The 22194-nt window shown below is 49.9% G+C and overlaps 1 protein-coding gene across 7 annotated transcripts in view; it reads left to right on the forward strand.

Moving 5' to 3' along the window:
* IMPDH1 (inosine monophosphate dehydrogenase 1) overlaps window positions 1-22194 on the forward strand; it is a 971605-nt gene that overhangs the window by 847851 nt on the left and 101560 nt on the right. For all 7 annotated transcript variants that reach the window (XM_069629569.1, XM_069629570.1, XM_069629571.1 and 4 more), the window contains one exon: window positions 19623-19767. In XM_069629569.1, coding sequence (XP_069485670.1) covers window positions 19623-19767 — 145 coding nt within the window. The remainder of the gene's footprint in view (window positions 1-19622; window positions 19768-22194) is intronic.

The following is a 22194-nucleotide window of genomic DNA, read 5'->3' on the forward strand; positions in this document are numbered from 1 at the left end:
AATTGATTGACAGGTCAGCTGAAAATCAATACCAGACTGTCAGTGAGAAAATGTCAATTCTGGGCGCTATGGCGTCCTGAATGCCTCTGGTGGGCAACTGCCACCTGTTCATGAGGCCGGTTCAGGAGTTTCTGGCGGACCGGTGGACGCAGGCCCAAGGGCGCTGGTCCGACAAACTGACTGTGGACGACGACGCGCTCCTACTAGCTCTTCAGTGGTGGCAGAGCTTCCAGAATCTATCCAGAGGGGTACCCCTACAGGAGCCGGAGTTTCGGCTAACCATAGTGACGGACGCGTCCCTGACAGGCTGGGGAGCACACATGGGCACTCTACAAACGCAAGTTTGTTGGTCTCGTATGGAATCTCCCCTGCACATCAACATTCTGGAACTGAGAGCAGTGCACTGGGCCCTGAAGCCGTTCCTGCCACACATCAGAGGGTCCACAGTGAGAATATTGACAGACAACACGACAACAATGTTTTACTTGAGGAAGCAAGGGGGCACGCGATCCAGAACCCTTTCCACCGAGGCTCAGAAGGTGTGGCATTGTGCTCTGAAACACGATATATCCATCGTAGCTCATCATCTTCCGGGTGTACGGAATGAGCAAGCGGACTCGCTCAGCAGAAATATGGACCAAATTCACGATTGGGAGATAGACCGCGTTCAGTTGTCGAAGGTCTTCGAGAAATGGGGACGGTCTCCGCTGGATCTCTTCGCTACGCAGAGGAACAAGAAGTGCGGAATGTATGCCAGCAGGGGGCCACAGGAAGACTCTCTGGGGGAAGCGTTCTCCTTCCCGTGGACGGACCAGTTCCTCTACGCCTTCCCTCCGTTCCCTCTAATACGGAGAACTCTGCAGTGGATACGCAGGTACAGGTGCCGGGTCATCCTAGTTGCACCGTGTTGGCCGAGGCAGCCGTGGTTTTCCGACCTGCTTCACCTGTCAGTGGATCAAGCAATAACGTTCCCGAAGGTTTCCAATCTCCTGTCCCGGGACGAGGGAACAGTGTGGCATCACAATCCAGACAGTCTCAATCTAACAGCTTGGCTCCTGACTTTTCGGAATTTGGTCCCTTGAGCATTTCGTCGGACTGTCGGAGGATCCTGCAAGCAGCGCGAGCCACTTCCACCAACAAGTCGTACGAGTGTAAGTGGAAAAGGTTCTGTACGTGGTGCCAAGGACAGACGGGAGTGCAATCTCGAAGGGTCACTCCGGAACAGCTTCTGCCGTATCTGCTAATCCGTTCTTCGCTAGGTGTATCTTTCATCAATAAAGGTACACCTGGCTGCCATCTCTAGATTCACGAGGAGGAGGAAGTTGTCTTCCTTGTTTAGGGACAGGTTGGTGAAACACTTCATGAGGGGTTTGTTCCGGACGTTCCCTCCGGTTAAACGTTTTTCACCAACGTGGAGCCTTAATATGGTGCTAGCAGGGTTAATGAAACCACCCTTTGAACCAATGGCCACATCGTCGATGAAGTTCTTGTCATGGAAAGTGGCCTTTCTAATAGGTATAACATCAGCTAGGCGGATCTCGGAGTTGCAAGCGTTGGTCATAGACTCTCCGTACAAGGACAAAGTGGTTCTGCCAACGAATCCTCGATTCATTCCAAAAGTTCCTACGGCTTATCATAAGCACTCATCCATTGTCCTGCCCACCTTTTTCGCGACCCCCTCATCGGCTGCGGAAAAAGTCCTACATACCTTGGAAGTAAAAAGAGCTTTAAAATGTTACCTTCATCGGACTCAGCAATTTAGATCTATGCAACAACTCTTTGTTGCATATGGTCCTTCGGCGAAAGGAAAAGCAATTTCAAAGCAGGGACTGGCCCGATGGGTCCCGTCGACAATTGCCTTCTGTCATTCCAAAGTGGAAAAACCGCTACAAGGGCGTCCGAGAGCTCATTCCACAAGGGCAACTTCGTCGTCGACGGCGTTGTGGGCAGGAATCGCGCTGACAGATATTTGCCAGGCGGCGGCATGGTCAGTGCCGCACACCTTTACCCGCCATTACTGCCTCGAACGGCAGCATGCGGACGAGATACAAATGGGAAGAGCAGTCTTGTGCCATCTGTTTCAGTAAGGTAAGCCCTTTTCAAGAAGGGTCTGTGCTTATTTTGATGTGTGTGTGTGTGTGTATATGTATGTGTATATATATGTGTATATATATATATATATATATATAATATATATATATATATATATATAGATCTGTGCATGTACTGTTGTGTATTTTACATTGGCATCATATGTAAGCTTGGTTCGCTATACATATGCTTAGGAGGGTGACGGATTGCATTCACACATCCTCTTTTTCAGGATCACTGCTGTGCATTCTATTCTAAGCATGTGAATCCATGAAAGATCCAATGCTGGAGAAGGGAATAGTTTCTTCTCTAGCATGGGGTCTGGCATGGATTCACATGCTCATGAATATTCCCTGTCAGGCTGGGAATCCTCGGTAAAAAAAAAAATCAGTATCTGTTTTGTTTCCGATCTGTCTGTCTTAGTAGTAACCAATCCCTGATCTCTGGGTCATACTGCCCCCAGCCAATGACTGCCCTCTCCCTAAGCCCCGCCTCTGGCAGCCATCCTCAGATTTTTACTGCACGTTCAAGTGTTGGGAGTCCTCGTGCTTTAGCTCTCGAGTTTTTGCTGCGTTTTCGTGCTTTTTCACGGGATTTTCTCATTTTTTCGATTTAATCGAGCCTCAAGCTCCACCGTTTCTACTTCCGATAACGGGGACCCGTTTCGGAATTTTTCTACGCCCCTCAAGGGTGAAGGTTTTGTCGAGTTTACGCTTCTTGGAGGATTCCGGAAGATCTGCGGCCTACCTCAACGGACATGGCCCAGGACAAGGGAAGCTCGACGCCCGGATCCAAGCTGTTCAGGTGCTGCCCTGGATGCGGATTACAAAATGTTTTCAAGGAGGACGAGCATACGCGATGTCTACTGCCTTCATGAGGACAAGACGCACGTGGAGAAGGACTGTGCGTTCTGCAAGAACCTTTCGGAACGGACCAAGCAAGATCGTCGTTCCCGCCTCGCCGCCTGGCTGGAGAAGGGCACAGCAGGTGAGCAGGCGAAGGAAAAAGTCTGAGCGGGCTTCAAAGTCCTGTGCGGGCGCCCCGACGACGGGGTCTCAACAGAAGACCAAGCACCGCGAGTCCACGGGCACCGAGAGCGCCGAAAGGTCGGGCTCTTCGTCTGCCAGGCAGGGTGCGACTTCCCCGGCACGTTCAACCACAAGCCAGCACTCTGTTTCGGGGAAGAGGAAGTCCGAGAACCCGGCTAAGCTGCTGGTGCGGCTCCGGTTGATCTCGAAGGGAGCGAGGCGCTGACCCTTACCCCACGGCGAAGGCCCAGGACACACCTAAGGTAGTGAGGGCTTTGATCCAGCCGGCGAAGGCCTCTATCGAGGTGGTCGCTGCGGCCCTGTCGAAGCCGGCTGAGACTATGCCAGTGGAGATGGCCTCTGGGCCCAGAGTATTCCTGCCACCGCGGAGGGAATCCTCTTTCCAGCCCATCATTAAGACCCCCGTGAAGACCCCGGCGGAAAAAGAGAGGGGCGGGGGGCGGTGGCCATTACAGACTTGGAATCGGCCTCTGAGGAGGATCTGGTGGAAACCGTGAAGGGCCTCAACGAGAGGTTCGAGAAAGTTCGATCCCGGGGGAAGGAGCCTGCTGAGGAGATCGAAGATAGCGAGGATGGCGAAGGCCCGGTGGAGCAACCGTCCCTCCCTTCGCAGCCATTGCCAGAGCCTCGGGATAGCTCGGCAGCCATTTTGTTGACAATCCAATCCTTATGTACTGAGATGGACGAAGTTACCACGGACCCCGACTGAGGATCCTGAGCCAGGACCGTCGGGAAGCCCCCGAACAAGCGGAGGAGAGTCCATCCCGCTCCGCCCTTCGTGCCCACAAGGCCTGTGGACCCCTCATCCCCCTCGCCTGACCCGTGGGATGATACGGTGACGGACGACGACGGTGGCGATGATACGACAGACATTCCTTCATCGCCTCCCCCTCGGGCCTCACCGCCTGACGAAATTGGCTCCTTTCACGCCATGATAGCCAGGGCTTCCAAGCTCTTCCAACTCTGCCCGGAGGAACAGAAGAAGGAAGGCTTTCTTTATCAAAGACGGGAGGCCAAGAGAAAGACGGTCCTGGCAGTGCCGTTGCTCGGCGACATCTGGGACGAAGGGCTGGCTGTCATCAAGAACCCTTCTACGACGCCCGCCAAGAGGGACAGGTACGAGAAGAAGTACTGGGTCCCTGACGCCGCCCCTTGTGCCTCAGGGCCCAGCCTACGCCAGACTCGGTCGTCTCGGCAGCGGCCAAGAAGAAGGCAGCGGGTGCGGCAGCATCAACTTCCACTTCCCCGCCGGACAGCGAGGGCAAGAAGTTGGACTCCATGGCACGACTAGTCATTTCGGCAGCATCGACGATTAAGGCGGCCAATTTTCTTAGCGATCATGGCCCGTTACGACAGAGCTTTGGTTCAAGTTGGCTCCCCTGCTGGACTTCCTGCCGGACGATAAGAGAGCGGAGGCCCTACAGATTCTTCAGGAAGGCGAGGTGGCGTCGGATCACGCCATAGCGGTGGCAACGGACATTGCCGATACCGGATTTCGCCAGATGGGCAACGGGGTTTGCCTACGACGACGAGGGTGGTTCAAGGCGACGGACTTCCGCCAGGACGTTCAGACCAGAGTGTTGGATATGCCGTTCGACGGCAATAACCTTTTTGGGAAGACGGTGGATGAGTCTCTCCAAGCCAGCAAGACCGACTCTGAGACGGCCCGGGCCCTAGGGGTACTTCAACAACGACGGCCCTTTCGGAGCTCCGGAGGCAGACAGGGTGCCTCCAAGGGATCCAGCGGTGGCTCTTCTACATACCGCCAGGCGGCCCGCTCCTCGTCCCAGGAGGCCTACAGAGGTCGCGGAAAGCAAGGAGGATCCCGCCGTCATCGTCAAGGAGGCCAAGGCGGCAAGGCCTCCTCCAAGCAGGACTGAACCGGCCGTAGCGTCTGGCCTCCCACCGAAGCACCCCGGTGGGAGGCCGGCGACGAAGTTCGTCAGCGTGTGGGAGTCCATCTCCACCGACCGTTGGGTGCTGGACACCCTGGCCAACGGGCACTCGCTGGAATTCCAAAAGAAGTGTCCTTGCATTCCTCCCGTGGCCAGGAAGGAGAATCGCGTCCCTCAACTGCTGTTGGAGGTAAGGGTGATGCTCAAAGGTGCCATCAAGCTCATCCCCAGGAGTCTCCGGAGTGTATTAAAGGTACTTCCTTGTCAAAAAGACAGGCGGTTGGTGTCCCATCCTGGACCTGCGTTAGTTAAACAAGTACATCAAGGCACAGAAATTCAGGATGGTCACCCTCCAGCACGTGCTGGGACAGCTGGAGGAGGGCGACTTCCTATCGTCGTTGGACTTAGAGGATGCTTACTTCCACATCCCCATTCTAAAAGGACAGAGTTTCTCAGGTTCGTGGTTCAGAGACGCCACTACCAATTCATAGCCCTGCCGTTCGGATTAAAGTCGGCACCCAGGGTTTTCAAGTGCCCGGCACCAGTAGCGGCGCGGCTGCGCCTGCAGGGATCCACGTCTACCCCTACCTGGACGACTGGCTAATCCGTGCAAGGACAAGAGAACTTGCTGTCGAACACACAGCGAGGACTGTCGGGCTGCTCACAGAACTGGGATTCGCCATCAACTACCCCAAATCCCACCTGGTTCTGTCGCAAGTAGCACTGTATCTGGGAGCGAAGCTCGATACAGTGGGGCAATTGGCCTCCCCATCGGAGGAGAGGACGAAGGCCATTTTGGGCATGGTGCAACGCCTGCTAGCCACGGACGTGGCCAGGGTGAGGTCCATCAAGTCCCTCCTCGGGAGGATGTCCTCATGCATCTACCTTGTACCCCTTTGCAGACTTCAGATGCGTCCGCTACAGGAGTTCCTCAACGCCCGCTGGTTTCAGGTGACGGGCTGCTTCGAAGACAGGATCCCTCTCGACGAGGAGTTCCGTCGGGCGATCCTATGGTGGGGACCCGTGCGCACCTCACGGCAGGCACGGACATTCAGACCCTGGCATTTCAGGAGACGGTGATGACAGACGCCTCCCTGGAGGGTTGGGGGGGGGGCCCACATCGGAGATCTCCACGCAAGAGGCCTTTGGCTCCCGGAGGAGAGGTCTCTCCACATCAACATTCTGGAGCTTTGAGCAGTGTTCTGGGCGCTCAAGTAGTTCCTTTTGTCCCTCCAGGACAAAGTGGTGAGGATCTTTACCGATATTGTTACAAACAGAAGGTCCTAGCTCCTCTCAAATCCTTGCCCTTAAAGATCCAACAGCAATAGTTTGGATACCTAACGAGCTGCCCTCCTCAGTTGCAACAGACTGCACTCACAAGCGACATTAAAAAAATATATGTATATTTTATTACAAAATTCATTTCATATAAAAGTTTTTTCATATATATATATATACAACCAGTATTTCAACCACAGTAATCCATATATGTGGATTAACAAAACAAACCTCAAGTGGAAAAAATATAAAAAAGTATATATAAAAAAATCCAAAAAGAAAACAAAACACCAAAGATAGAACTAAAGGGGTTCTGTGTTAAACTTAAGAACAAACACCTGCACCTTTAATAGACAGAAAAACAGTAAAGCAGTTGGAATAATCAATATTTCTCATTACAGGTTGTTAATAATATAACACACACACATCCAATTGTATACTAAACAACACATAAACAATACACAATATCTAACATTAGCATCTTGAGTACAAATACCAATCTGATGTCTAATTGTGGATCTGTTATATTAATATTAAGATCCTATTATTGTTTCTAAGTAGACAGCAGCTTTTGATGCTTAATTAAAACCGTGACCGTTATCTCACAGCCAGAGAGACCCGACATGTTTCATTCCCATATTTCTTCAAGAGAATTGTTCACGGGAAATTCTTCAGGGGGGGGGGGGATGTAGACAACAATCGGAATTACACACACTTAAACCAATTCTAAGTATTGTTAGTGCAACCTGAGGCAAGCAAGCGGGGGGCAGCTCTTTGATGACAGGCTCTGAACACAGAATGGTGTCAGCCTACACAAACAAGAGAGGGAGAGGAAAAGAAACAGAGACAACTGTATTAATCGGTTGAGTGTACCAAATACAAACTCTCATAGCCAATGACTTATAGGCCTTACTTAATGAATCTCAATTTATAGAGGCTTACCTCACTGCCAACTTGTTATTAGTAGCAGGGGTAAAGGAAGAATCTTCGCATGGGGAGCTTCCACCCTCTGCAAAAAAATGGGAATGCAAAGCCTTGTCAGTGATGTGGCAAAATACGTTCCATAAATCGGATGTCAACAACCACATCGAAAAATCACCGATGAGGTTCCAATACTACCTCAATCTTAAAGAATATGGCAGAGACAACTTTGTTTACTACCAACCATTCCCACATGTTATCAACACAATGTGCCCCTCTGTAACATATGAGTTAATAGTATGACAGTGTTCTAAAAACCATTCAAAATCGCAGCTCTTCATTAATTGAAAAGATTATATGAAAAACTGTTACAACTCTAAAAATTTGATTGTAACAAACTCGTTTAGTTTTCTAGATAAATGACTGACCTCAGGCTCGGAGTCTTGTAAGTACAATGGCGGCAACAATTCGAAGTCTTAATACAGCCGAAGATTTCAAAAAGGCAGGCACGATGAGAGCTTGCAGAGCTTGCATAATGGGAATGCATGCGGAGAGGAGGCACAACAAAGTAAGTGCAGAGACGAACCTCATGAGCGCGTTTTGCCGTGATTTGATGTTGGTAATATCGTGTTTTTTAACCCATTCGTCGGTGCCCTTCATATACAGGAACATTAACGGTCGCTTCCCCATGTGTATTTAACAGACACAGCAAAGTGCTCATGATTACGATGAATGAGCGAACGGCTGACATCGTGCCTGCCTTTTTGAAATCTTCGGCTGTATTAAGACTTTAAACTACCATGGTTTGCATTTACTGCGGGCTTTGTTCATTTCACCTTTGGCGGTCTTCAGAGTGAAACCCGCCTGTGACTCCATGGTGTCTTGGGTAGGCAAGAAGTGAGGGAGGTTCCCGAAACTCCCTGTGCTTAGTCTCCTAGGAGACCCAAATGCACTCTGTGGTGATTGGCCGACTGACTGTCCAGCAACGACATCCACCCTGCTGGGTGAGTGGCAGCTAGGCTAGAATGAATGGTAGAGAACTGAATAAAAGGAGAGTCCTTTGGCTTGGAAGGCAGAGTCGACCACTGGCAGAAGGAAACGAAGAAGAGCTTGAAGAGGACACCTGATGCAACTCCTGGACTGTTGGTTTGCCCGGTTGAAGCCCTGTTGCAGTGCCGAAACGCCAAGTTCGCATCGACCGACTGCAAGGACGACTTCTCCCATTGAGTTGGTGGGACCAATCAACTCTAAAGTAAGCCACCTGGACATCCATCTTGGAGCTGGTTGAATTTCCAGATTGTGTGCGTTGCGTTTAAGCTGGCCAAGAGCGTTTGGAAGATCCTCTGAACTCCCAAGAAGCAGGACTGACCGAGCCTGAGCCCACTCAATAGAGTGCGGGACCCCAGAAGCAAGGCAAGTCCATCTCAACAGCCAGGAACCGCAATGTTGCTATTTACAGTAGACCCAATGAACTGAAACACTGAACAGCCACTGAAAGTGAAGTTTGTTGGTTGCACATTTTGACAGTCACAGTGCATTGCAGGAGTCCCCCAACTGTTGGGCAATGTTTGAATGCAGTACCCTCTGGACCCTACAAACATCTATGACTACAGTGGTAAGCAGCCAGGCTTACCTCAAGGGGAAATGTGAGCAGTAATGTTAAACAGAGGTCTACAATCACAGGTGTTCAAAAACTCTTTCACTCAAGGTTTCGTGAATAAACAATTTATTTCAGTTATAAAACATTCACTAAAAGGAGGCAATAATAACACACAAATATACTTCAGTACTGTACACTCTGTTTCTGAATCAGATAAGACCCTTTTGGGATGGCCCACAGACACAACCTACAATCACAGGTAACCTTTTAGTAACAAGGGTGCTGGGCACATGAATATCTTACTGTAGGCATTCAGAATACATTTCAAGAGGAGTAAAAGGCAAATGTTATTAGAACATGAAAGGTTACAATTATTCTTACAGTGCAAATATTTTGAGTTCACCAGAAGAGTCAATTCAGTTGGCTAGGCCAAAGTCAATGGGCTAAAGTCTTGGATAGGATAAATCAGTTTTGGTAAATAAACGGAAAAGTCTATGCAAAAGTTGTTAGAAGTAGTTTGTAGCAAGAAGCATATGTTGGGTTGTTGGGGAGAATTCTCAAAAATGTGCTAATTCCCTTCACCTTAGAGACCCACAGCAACTTTGCTGGTTTTTGAGGACTTGATTTTTTTTACCTGGAGTGACTTTTTTTTTTTTTGCCCACTTTCGTATTCTGATGTGTTTTACTCTTGTGTTCTTGGATTATGGAGTTTTAGACCACTCCATAGGCATCTTTTCATACAGAGCACCCTCAGTGCAGTGGCACAGGGAAGTCTTTTAGGCCTTCCCAAGGTTTAAATACCTTCTGAGAGAAAGTAAAGTGAAATTGATTTTACTAGTCTCTTTAAATTCCTAGACCCAGCACACCCTATCTTAAATTGTGCTGGAGAGGTTACTTAGTATCCCATATGTCTAGATACTCGTGTAGCCGTCAAATGCTACCCTTTCCCCTCAGAATGGCTGGTGGCAGTGGTTTTGCAATGAACTACCATGATTTTTCCTGACCGCGAACCACACACCGACTAAACTCGATGAGGAGGCGGACCAGCTCTACCATTTTACCTGAAAACGCTGCTACAGCCTGCTAAAGCTGCGACTCACTCGGTGTGAATTTTATCCTGGTGCCGATTTGCAGCTGCCTGTGTGCTACGGGGGGGACGGGGTCTGGACTGAACGACCCACAAGACTATTACTATCGCCCGCTGCTTTAACCGGACGACGCTGACCTCCTTTGATCTGGTGGAGCGGGAGGACTCTACCTGCTGGCGCAGCTGTGGTGGTTTCGTTATTGGTTTGTATAGCGCGGCCTGACCCTATGGCATAAGGGCGCATGAACATAGTTACATGGTTCCAGGTAATATATACATAAAACAAGTTATTACAGTTCAGGATAAGATATACATAGTTATTGTGGTATTGTAGAACATGATATGCAAGGTAAGTCCAATCAGGTGAGGACTGAAAATAGTCAGGAGTGGAAGATATATATGTTTTTTACAGTTTGAGGTGGATAAGTGTATCTATAAATCGATAAATATATGTTCAAAATGTCGCAAGTGAGTAATAGTTGTGGGCTTAGGCTTCTTTGGTGAGTAGCCAGGTTTTAGCATTTTGACTGAATCGGTGGAAGGATGGTTCGGTTCTGATATCGAGTGGTAGAGAGTTCCAGAGTTTCGAGGCAAGCACAGGGAAGCTTGAGCCACCTGCTCTTTGCAGCTTATGTCTGGGGACATTTAGGCAGTGGGTTTGAGCTGATCTGGTTGGCCGAGATGAGGTATTGTGTGTGTGTGTGTGTGTGTGTGTGTGTGTGTGTGTGTGTTGTCCGCAAGGTATCTGAGGGCTTGGTTGGACAAGCACTTGTGGGTGAGGGAGAGCGGTTTGTACTCAGTTCTTTGAGGTACAGATAGCCAGTTTGCCATTGTCTTTTAGGTTGTCCATTTGTGTCTTGAGGTCGATCGGGGCGGTCTTAGTGCCATGTTTGGGCGGAAGCCAGATTGTCTTAGTCCAAGTAAGTTGTTTTTCTCTAGGTGGTTTTGGATCTGCAAGTAGGCTGCTCTATCCAGAATTAAGAGGAAAGGTACTGTTGTGATGGGTCTGTAGTTGGTAGTAATGTTGGGGTCTATTGTGGGTTTCTTGAGCAGAGTTAAGACCCATGAGTCCTTAAGGTTGTCAGGTACTATGCTAGACGTGAATGACGAGTTTGAGTGAAGTAATAAAAGGAGCTAAATGTTTGGCCGCGTCTTTGATTACTGGGGCTGGGCAGATGTCACCTTGGCATTTGGAGGGTTTTCAGGGTGGATATTATGTCTTCAACCTTTTTGGTTGTGATGGTTGAAATGGGGTGTTTGGTAGGCGGGGGTGATGTTAGGCTGTTAACAGTGGTAAGGCTTGCTTTCTTGGACTCTATTTTGTCTTGAAGCATGGCACTTTTGCAGAGGAGGGCTTCTTGGATAGTCGTACACCAGGAGGTATCTTTGGTGCATGTGTCGGTTATGGGTGATGGGGATTTGAGCGCTCTCAAAATGTTAAATGGCTCTTGTGTTGGATTTGGCCTTACTGATTCTCTTGTTATACATGTTTTTCGTTTGGATGATTGCTGACATCTTGTTAGTGGGTGGGGAGTGTTTCCATACTGATTCTGCATGTCTCTTGTTTTTTCGAAGGGTTATTAGTTCAGGGGTGAACCAAGAGTTGAGGTGCGCCCGTAGTTTGGCTTTGCGTAGTTTAAGCGGCGCCACAATATTGATAGCTTGGAGGATAGTTGTGTTGTAGAGGTCTACTAGATCTGTGGGGTTAGCAATGGTGGGTGTAAAGTTGATGGGTTGGAGTAGAGGGATTAGTTTCTAGACTGATGTTTTTGTTATTTCTTGTGAAAGCAGGTGGAGAATTAGATGGTGGCGGTGAGGTTTGTTTCTTTGTTGATGGTGATAAGATGGTGGTCGGACCAGGCATATGGTGTGTAAGATAGAATAGTGGTGTCACAGTTAAGGTCCGCTAGCCAGTCAAGGGTTCTCCCTTTGTTGTGAGTGGGTTGAGATGTGATGGGTGAATCCTAGCTCAGAGATGGTGTTGGCGACCATGTTTGCTTTGCCATCTTTGGTGTCGTTACAGCCAAGATTGAAGTCTAAGTATGTGAATTGGGTTTGGTGGTGTTGGAGAGCAGGAGAGCAAATGCCTCGTTGAAGGAGGCTATGGAGTCAGGTGGTCTATATATGAGATGGATGGTGATGGTTTTCGTGTTGGTTGTGGCTAGTTTGATGGTAAGCAGTTCTGCAGATGGGAGTGTTTGGCTAACTGTCTTGAAATTGAGGGATATCTTTGCTATGAAGGCGACGCCTCCATGTTTGAATGTTTCTGTCCAGGCAGTATATGTAATAACCATTTGGGATGGCTAGTGCAAGAGTAGGTCCTGAAGCAGCATGGAGCTAGGTCTCAGTGATGGATATGAAGTGAAGGTCGTTGGAGGTGATGTCAGCTATGTCGAGAGCATGTGCGGCTAGCGATCTTGCTTTGATGAGCGCACCTTTGATAGTTAGGGTGGTTGGCTGCGACTTACTATGGGGTGGAATCGTTAGGGGGGGGGTTGCCAGTTGTCAGGAGGTGCCATGTGTGTGGGCGTAGTAGCAGAATTGGGTTTCCGTTGGGTTTTGGCGGGAGTGAGAGTTTGGTGTGTCCTAGAACCTAGTCTGAGGTTTCTATGCGTGGTTGTGCAAGGTATGGAAGTGGATAGTCTGAGTGCGTGTGGCTTGGGTGGTGCTTGTGGATAAGGTATTGTGTGTAGGTGTTGGGGATGAGTGTTTATAAATCATGTTGCAGTGGTCTGGAAGGCGGGGTGGTAGGAACCAAGTCGGGGCTATGTTATCAGAGTGTGGGATTTGGCATTGTGGTGCTTGTGATGGCAGGGTGACCTATATTTGTATGGGTGTGTAGGTAGGAACCAAGTTGGGGCTAGATTGTCAGGGCATATAGGGTTAGGCATTGTGGTGTTTGATGTTGCGTTGCCTTAAGCTAAGGTGGTTGAAAGTGGGAATCCTGTTATGGATAATGTAGTGATGTGTGGAGGAGTGATATGTTGAGGAGAAATATATGCCAGCGGGTTTTAGGAGTCATTCTCGTGTATGGCTTGCTTATGGTGCAGGGTTGTGGCTGTGGAGGCGAGTGTAGGCAGTGGTGAGGCTCTATCGGTCGCAATAGCAATCAGTAAGAGAGCGCAGGATCTAAAATGCAGTAGATGTAGTAACGACAGTGGTGGTGGCTCTGGGATGCACTAGTACATTCGACAGAGTGGGCGGCGGATAATGAATACAGTGTAGTGAGGGTGGGGGCCATGCAACGGCACTCTAATGCGGTGATGAACTGACTCGCTTGCTGTGGGGTGATCCAGTTAGGTGTTTAAATCATGCTGTATTGTATGAGCAACATTGTATATGGTATTGGCCAAAGCATGTGGACACACTAATATATAATCAACAGTAAATAGGCAAATACGGCAAAATAAGCACAATAATAGATAATTTAACAGCGAGCAGGCTAATATATATAATCAGCAGCAGATAGATAAACATGGCAAGATGAACGCAATAATGGATATTTGACAGCGAGCAAGCTTTTATTTACTTAGTACTGGCTGTGTACTGGTACATGTTGCATCAGGTGGCAGATGAGTATATTAAGTAGTGAGCAGCACTAGGCAATTTCTGATATGCTGAGAAACCGTGGATACAGTGGTGAGCTAACAGGAGTTTCGGCGCCTAATGCTGTTCTGTCAACGGCATGTATAGTGATTGTGCAGTGTTCTAAACATTGTAATATGATGTTATACAGGGAGAGGGGACAAATGTGATGAATATAGCGCATTAGTGTAGGTGCAGGAGAAGACTGGAATAGCTAGCACTCTGGTATCAACCTGCACAGGCACGACTTATTGAGATATGTTCAGAGCGACAAGTCTAGATATGTAGACAGTAGATACTGGTGCAGTGCAAGGGCAGGGTAAGTGTAGCAAGGGGCACGAAATGAACTGAAAATACTAAGATGCGCAGGCTATCTAAGCGCAGCAGTGTATGGGCAAATTAATATATTGGAGTGCAAGACGGAATAAGCACAACAAAAAGCATGGTGCACTGACTAGCTAAGCTCAAAACAGTACGCAGGCGAATCAATATAAGTACTTTGTGCAGTCATATCAGCACGTGCAATTGTAAATTAGGCAGTTCTGTAGCGGATGGCATGTATGGTTTGCAAATATGCTATTTTGAGACACGTAGAACTAGTAATGAGAGCAGCAGTCAATGGAAGTTAATGTAGGCACAAACATTTCCAAATGCAGTAGCTCCATTATTCGTATGGGTAAAAATGACTGCAGATGCAGGTCAGTTGTTGGGCCAGCGGCCGCGTACCTGGTGAGGTCGTCGGTCGGCAGTGCTATTTTAGTAAGATCTGAACTAGAACTTTAGGCAAACAGATGTAAGGAAGCAATAACATCTGCATCTGCGCATGTCATGTGATGTGTGAGAAGTACGGACACTAGATCACTTTGAACAATGTAAACAGGGCACTACCATCAGGAAGCTGAACACAAATACTGTTACGAGCAGCGTTGATGTTGGTGGCGATGTTTACTTAACTGTGTGCTAGGAGGAGGTCTTACAGTGGGATAAGACACTGTAGGAGGTGGGCAAAGTCGTATCCAAAGTGTCAGTGAAGTACTCGATGGGGTGCTTATCGGTCTGTGTAGCTCGCAACGGTGGTAGATTGAGTGCATAGAGGGCAATATCATAAGTGAACAACTCTGGGCACCTCTGGGCTGCTGGGGCGCTTTCCTGCCTGCCCCCGCTCTTCCCCTTTGGACACATTGCGGATGATGGCCGCCCGACTGCGCCAGTGATTACCTGCAGGGGCTGTGCGCCCTACCGTCAGGCTCCTGTGAGCCGCGCAGACCCCCAGCGCCATTGGCCTGCTGGGTTCTGCCTCTGGTGGGTGCATGCGCCGCTCCGGAGGCGGACTGCGGCTCCCGGCTGGCTGCGCTTGGCTGTGCTTCCCCTGGGCGAGCTACTTCTCTTGCCGGTGTTGTTGGGGAGACTGGACCGGCCGTGCTGGCCTCATGGCCCGGCCTCCTATTCTTCTGTACGCCTGGGGGTCTACACTGGGGCCTTGGTTGCGGCCGCCAGCCGTCCCCCACCTGGCCCTGCACTGGGTGGTCGGCGCCCGCCTTCCCATGTACTCTGGAGGCAGCTGGCTCTCATAACCATCTCCTGGCTCATTTTCATTCAGCTTGCCCAACGGTGGAGGACTTCAGCATTTGCCTTTCATCATCCTGCACCTCATCGGAGCAATTAAGTGCTGGACTGCGCTGGTGAGCTGGCCAGGGCCCCAGTCAGAAGTGTCTGCCCCAGGTGCCATTGAAACCTGTCACACACAGAACCTCCCCTTGCCTCTGTCCTATCTGGGCACCCCCCACATGGCTGAAAGACCCTCCTGCTGTGCCAGGGACTACCTGATTGCCGTTTGTGGGGAGGAGGGTCCCTGCTTTGAGCCTGGCCAACCTAATTGCCCTGATGAGACTTTTCAACCTACACAAGCTTGGCTTGGGGCGGCCTGCATTACGGGGATGTTGCGGTGTGCATTTGGCCCCCTCACCTCTTGCCGCCCTGCAAAACACTGCATGCTAACTGCCCCTGCGCCATCGCCCTTAGAGGGATGCCTGCTCCGGCCTTCTGGTGACGTGACCCACTGCCCCCTCCTGGCTCGTTGGACAGGTGGAGACCCATGGCCCCCTTCGGGATACCGTCTGCCATTTTTGGGGACCCAATGTGGCGCAGGGGCCCACCTCCCTCACTGGTCTTGCTGTGACTGCTAGGCTGCGCAACATACCGTTCCCCCTCTCCCCCCCCCACCCCCGCCCCCCCCAAGGGAATACTACAACCTGGCAGTGTGCATAATTTCCATGCTCGGCGCACCCACGATAGTGCAGCCGGAGGGACTCTAGTAGATACGCTATTGACATCTTCTTAAGATGCCCCCCCACTACATGGGGATCTTTGAATCCTCTCGTGCTTACTTTGCCCATACCATTTGAGAACGGACGCAGTCTGTGCTATCCCAGTACACTTTGTCTGACATCCCTTGGCCACATTTGGTTACTGTCTGAGCCAGCTAGCAATAAGTACGGAACAGGGCTGCGCAGGCGACCACCTGCTCATAGGACGTCTAACAGATCACAGGCTGCAAAAAATATGGGCACTATGGACAAATTTACCCCTCTCGTGGTTTGACCTGATTTGGACTGTGTTTTCACTGTTTTTGGAGTCTGACCCATAGGCATCTACTTTTCGTATGGTGACGCACGGCACCTTCAGTGCAGTGTCACATAGAAATCCTTTTAGGTTTCTCATTAGGTTTAAATACCTTTTCTTGTGTGAACTACCGTTCCCGAGAATAGTAAAGTGAAATTGACTTTACGTACCTTTTTATCCTTGTAGGTCCAGCGCACCCCATTTTATGTGGAGTGCTGGGGGGGGTTACTTAGTAGCCCCTTTTCCTACTTACTCCTGTAACATTTTGTACCCTCACAACTTTAAATGGCTGGTGGCAGTGGTTTAATGTTCCTACCATTGTGCTTTTCTACCGCAGGTTGAATCCTCAGCTGCAGTATAGCACCAATGGGTGACCATTGTGTCAAAATGGCCCGGTTGTCATTTCTTGATTGAGTTCTTTCTTGGGTTTTACTCTATGTGACAAACCAGGTTTGACCCCTTTGTTAATAATAATAATAATTTGGCATTTATATAGCGCTACAAACCCTCCGGTATCTGAGCGCTGCTAATTATTACCCACGGTGTGTGGTGATCATTTATCGACCTCGGAAGGATGAAAGGCTGAGTTTGGCCCTGCCGGGATTCAAACCTGCGTTAGCAGGCTCTAAACGGATGTCAAAGCAAGCACTCTACTCGCTGTGCCACTTGACAGGTTAGTTTTGCCGTTGGCGGGCTTCAGTACTGAAACCCGCCTCTGGCTCCAGTGTGTCTGTAAGGGCAGGAAGTGAGGGTGGTGCCCAAAACTCCAGTGTCATTTGTCTCCAGGAATCCTGAATGCACCCAGTCCTAATTTGCTGGCTGTCCTTGCAGGACAGCCACCCTGCTGTGAGTGACAGCTAGGCTGTGCATAAATGGGATAAACCTGCACAATAGGTGAGGGTTTTGAGACTGAAGACAGTCTACCACTGGGAAGAACAACCCAACGAAGAAACTGAATGAAGCTTGCTGCATCCTCCTGCACCTTTGAATTACCCGGTGAAGCCCTGCTGCTGTGGTGAAACTCCTTTTTCTGATCGACAAGAGAAGCTTTGGAAAGGACGACTTCTTCCTTTGGGTTAATGGGACCAACTAACCCTGAGACACTTTGCTTGAAGACCTTCCCCAACTGGCTGTACTACTTTGCTGCTGCAGGAAAAGAGTGCCAGGGCTCCAGAAATCCGTAGTAGAGTGCAACCTCTGTAATCTAGCCAAAAGCTCCCAGAGGCTCCCGAGGACCCTCTAGAAGCAGAACAAAGCAAGCTATAGTCCCCTCACCAGAGTGCAGGACTCAAGGAAGCCCGACCAGTGTCCAAGATCTGTGATGGTGCCGTTTACCGAGCATTGAAACCGCAAAGTGCCTCTAATCCGAAAAGAGCCTGTAGCTGCCGCTGCCCTTCATATTGCTGCTACATGAGTCCCCAGACGTCCTCCCTCTTGTCCCCATGACTGAGGCCCAGGAACACAGGATCTGCATCACTGCAACCAGACAGAAGCCAGCTGGACCACTCTTCTAACCAAAGGTACTGTTCTGACTTGGGGTACTTACCTCCTTGTCTGTAGCTTGCTCTTCTCAGTTGAGACTTGCAGTAGCTGCTTTTCTAGAGTTGATTTCTGCTCTACTGCTCTACCCTTAACAAGTGTAACCGCTTGTGACCCTACAATGATTATTCTTCGAGAAACTCTTAACTTTGTGGAAGACTTGATATCTAAGAAGTGCCTCTGCTCCATAGACTTTGCTCCAATTGACTTTGGCTGTCCTGACTCCCTGCAGACGCTTCTCTATTTGACTTTGGTACTTAATGTCCCTCATAGGTGATGCATTGGTTTTAAACTATTATTGCTGGGAAAGGTTTTTATCTAGACTTCATTGGAAGATTTGAAAGTGCTCACATGCTCTGAGAACCTGTTTAATCTTTGTTATTCCTGTAACATTTTCTTTCTCAACTTGCCCCAAAAACCTGGAATGAGCTACCAAAGAACATATGTAACACAAGAGATCACCTCTTATTCAGAGAACTCCTCAAATCTTGGCTTCCATAACCAAAATCATGCCTATAGGGCAATACACAGCTGAAACAATGCGGAGGGGGAAACCGATCCCCTATGCCCTAAGCTATCGCCCATCAAAGGAAGTAAGGGAATAACAATCTACGGTATATCAATTTACCAATTGAAAGATGGATAATCTAGAATCATACCAAAGGACGTTTGTGGATCGATCGGGATGGAAGGGTAAAGATGACTTATCAAGAACACCTTCTCCCACAGGGTAAACGCGGGCAGCAATGGACCACCAACAGTAAATAGATAGGAAGGGAGTATCAATACCAGAGTGAGGGGAAAATGCTTGCCCAACCGGGCGCACCAAGGTCGAAATAATACAGCTGGCAACCTGCCACACAATCGCCCATAGAAATTGGACAGACTGGAAAGAAAAGATAATATGCCTACCCTGTATGACAACTGGATACTTGGAACAAGAATTACAAGAATTAAGAAACACTAACCCAAAAACTCAAATTTCTGCATACTTATCTCTCTCAAACCCACACATCCACTTTTTGCACAGCAAACTGCATGCACTTCACTACACCAACAATCAACACAAGTCTCACCAACAGCACACAAGGACTCATCGATCTGATCTTCACACCCAAGCTCGGCGCACTGTGAAAACCAAACTGAAGCTGCCAACATGACACCGCCTCTCACGTTCCTATGCCCTCTTCACCCTACTAACCCACCCCCACCTCCTTGTTTATAGATCCGCCTGGGGACAAATTCTGTTGGTGACAGTGTGCTATATAAATACCCTTTAACATTAACATACACAATATATAAATGCTATTACTGTTCTAGTTAGTGAAGTCACCTCAGGGTCTAAGGGGTGTGTATGAAGCATCTCTAATAGGATCTACTTGCTTTGTGTTGATTCTGAGAAAGTATTTTAAAGTGGATTTTTGCTACATATGTTGCCATTTTTTAAAGAATGCTTATTTAAAAACTATTGTTAAATAATTATTTGTAACAACCTTGAGTATATGTGTTACTTGGTTACTTGTATTGTTGGATTTCATTGCTACCGCTCACATTTACCTCTCTTGAGATAAGCGTGGCTCATCAGTCGCACTACCAACTTGTGTAGTACAGGCCTATACCAATAGGTGGGTTACCTAATACCAAGAGTACAAGGTTTGTGTAGTCTCCCACAGGGTTACTACATCAATTCCCGCCTAACACTCCCCTACCAACCTCTGCCACAGAAGTGTTTATTTATCAGCATTGTATTTTATACTTGGTCTACCTAGGAACTCTCGCAATTGAATGTTATCTAACCGATGTTGCTGAACATGTACATTTCGATTGCTCTGCATGCCCTTTCCACCTTTGCATTGAAATCGGCAGATAGACTGGCAAAGTGTGTTTTTTCCCAATATTCAAAACTGTTCTCTTGTCTCCCCCATCCCCATTGCCCCCTGGGTTTCTCAAAACAGTAATGATGGGCTCACTGCTGGCAGCTACCACTGAGGCCCCTGGGGAATATTTCTTCTCAGAGGGAGTAAGGCTAAAGAAATACAGAGGGATGGGTTCACTCGATGCCATGGAAAAGAGCACCAGCAGCCAAAAACGATACTTCAGGTAAGTGTGGGGGGATAGCACCTTATTTGTTGCTGGTGGGTTAAGAGTATATGTGCGACATGTTGTCTAATGGTTTCATTCCTCCCACACAGTTCTTAATCTTAGAAATATCTTTCTCCAGCATGGGGTCTGGCATGGATTCACATGCTCGTGAATATTCCCCGTCAGGCTGGGAATCCTCGGTAAAGAAAAATCAGTATCAGTTTCGTTTCTGATCTGTCTTTCGTAGTAGTAACCAATCACTGATCTCTGCGTCATACTGACCACAGCCAATGACTGCCATCTCCCTAAGCCCCGCCTCTGGCAGCCATCTTCAGATTTTTACCGCACGTTCAAGTGTTGGGAGTCCTCGTGCTTAGCTCTCGAGCTTTTGCTGCGTGTTTCGCGCTTTTTCAGGTGAATTTTCACATTTTTCGGTTAATCGAGCATCAAGTTCCACCGTTTCTACTTCCGTTAACGGGTACCTGTTGCGGGATTTTCCTACGCCCCTCAAGGGTGAAGATTTCGTCGAATCAACCTTTTGGAGGATTCCAGAAGATTTGCGGCCTACTTCGAGATGGCCGAGGATGCGAGTTCGTCACCCGGACCCAAGCTGTTTCGCAGCTGCCCTGGATGCGGGCTGCAGAATGTGTTTGAGGACGAACATTCGCGATGCCTCTACTGTCTTCATGGGGACAAGACTCATGTAGAGAAGGACTGCCAGTTCTGCAAGAACATGTCGGAGCGGACCATGAGGGACCGTCGATCCCGTCTCGCCAGCTGGTTGGAGAAGGGCTCAACGGGTGAGAAGAAGAAAGGGTCCAAGCGGGCTTCTAAGTCCTGTGCGGGCGCCCCGGCGACAGGGACCCAACACCAGGCCAAGCGCTGCTGGTCCGCTGGCTCCGGGAGCGTCGAAAGGTCGGGCTCTTCGGTCACCAGGCAGGGCGCACCTTCCCCGGTACCATCAACCACGAGCCAGCGCTCGGGTTCGGGGAAGAGGAAGTCCGAGACCCCGGGTAAGCTTCGGGAGAAGCCCCGTCCGATCTCGAGAGAGGGGGAGCGAGGCGTCGCTCCTCCCCCTAAGGAGAAGGCCCAGGATGCACCTAAGGTGGTGAAGGCCCCTACCCAGCAGGCAAAGGCCTCTATCGAGGCGATCGCGGCGACTCTGGCCAAGCCAGCAGAGACCCCGCCAGAGGAGACGGCCTCCGGGACTAGAGTTTCCCTGCCGCCAAGGAGGGAATCCTCGTTTCAGCCCATCGTCATGGCCTCCATGATGGAAGAGGTGAGGGGGGGCACGGTAGCCTCCTCGAGCTCGGAGTCAGCCTCGGGGGGGGAACTGACCGAGGCCGTGAGGAATCTCGAAGTCCAATTCGAGAAGTTTCGATCCCGCAAGGAAGATCCTCGGGAGATAACCAAGGAAGACGATGGCGAGGAAGAGCAGCCTTCCCTTCCGGCGGAACCTAGGCCTCAGGATAGCGTGGCGGCCATTTTGGTCGCAATCCAGTCCTTATGCTCTGAGATGGACGAGATTACCACGGCCCAGGCCGGAGGACCCGCAACCTGGCCTGTCGGGAAGTCCTCGGAACAAACGACGGAGGACCCAACACTCTCCTCCACTCGCCCCCGTAAGGTCTGCAGTTCCCTCCTCATCCTCCCACAAGTCGGGAGATGACGGTGCGGTGGGCTCGACGATGGGTTCTGAGGGCGACGACGACGGAACGGGTCTCCCGTCGCACGGGCCTCTCCGCCCGACGAGATTGGCTCATTCCACGCCATGATCGCCAGGGCGTCCGAATTGTTCCAGCTCTGCCCAGAGGAGCAGAAAAAGGAAGGTTTCCTCTATCAGCGCCGGGAGGCCAAGAGGAAGACTGTCATTGCGGTGCCTCTAATCGAGGACATCTGGGAGGAGGGCCTGTCTGTACTCAAGAACCCCTCCACGGCACCAGCCAAACGGGACCGGTACGAGAAGTACCGGGTCCCCGAGACCACTCCCCCTGTGCATCAGGGCCCAGCCAACGCCAGACTCGGTCATCTCAGCGGCGGCGAAGAAGGCGGCGGGGTCAGGAGCCTCAACATCGAATTCCCCTCCGGACCGCGAAGGGAGGAAGTTGGATGCCATGGGGCGACGGGTCATTTAGTCGGCGGCGACGACCATCAAAGCGGCCAACGCCCTGGCGATCGTGGCCCGTTACGACAGGGAGCTCTGGTTTAAGCTGGCCCCAATATTGGACTTCCTACCGGACGACAAGAGGTCCGAGGCCCTGGAAATACTTCAAGAAGGCGAGGTGGCGTCGGACCACGCCATAACGGTGGCAACCGATATTGCCGATACCGGGTTCCGCCAGCTGGGCAACAGTTTGCCTACGACGACAGGGTTGGCTCCGGGCGACCGACCTCCGTCAGGACATCCAGACCAGGGTGTTGGACATGCCGTTCGACGGCAGCAAC

Source organism: Ambystoma mexicanum, chromosome 12 (genome assembly GCF_040938575.1).
Source record: "Ambystoma mexicanum isolate Mex_15411 chromosome 12, UKY_AmexF1_1, whole genome shotgun sequence".
Taxonomy (NCBI): domain Eukaryota; kingdom Metazoa; phylum Chordata; class Amphibia; order Caudata; family Ambystomatidae; genus Ambystoma; species Ambystoma mexicanum.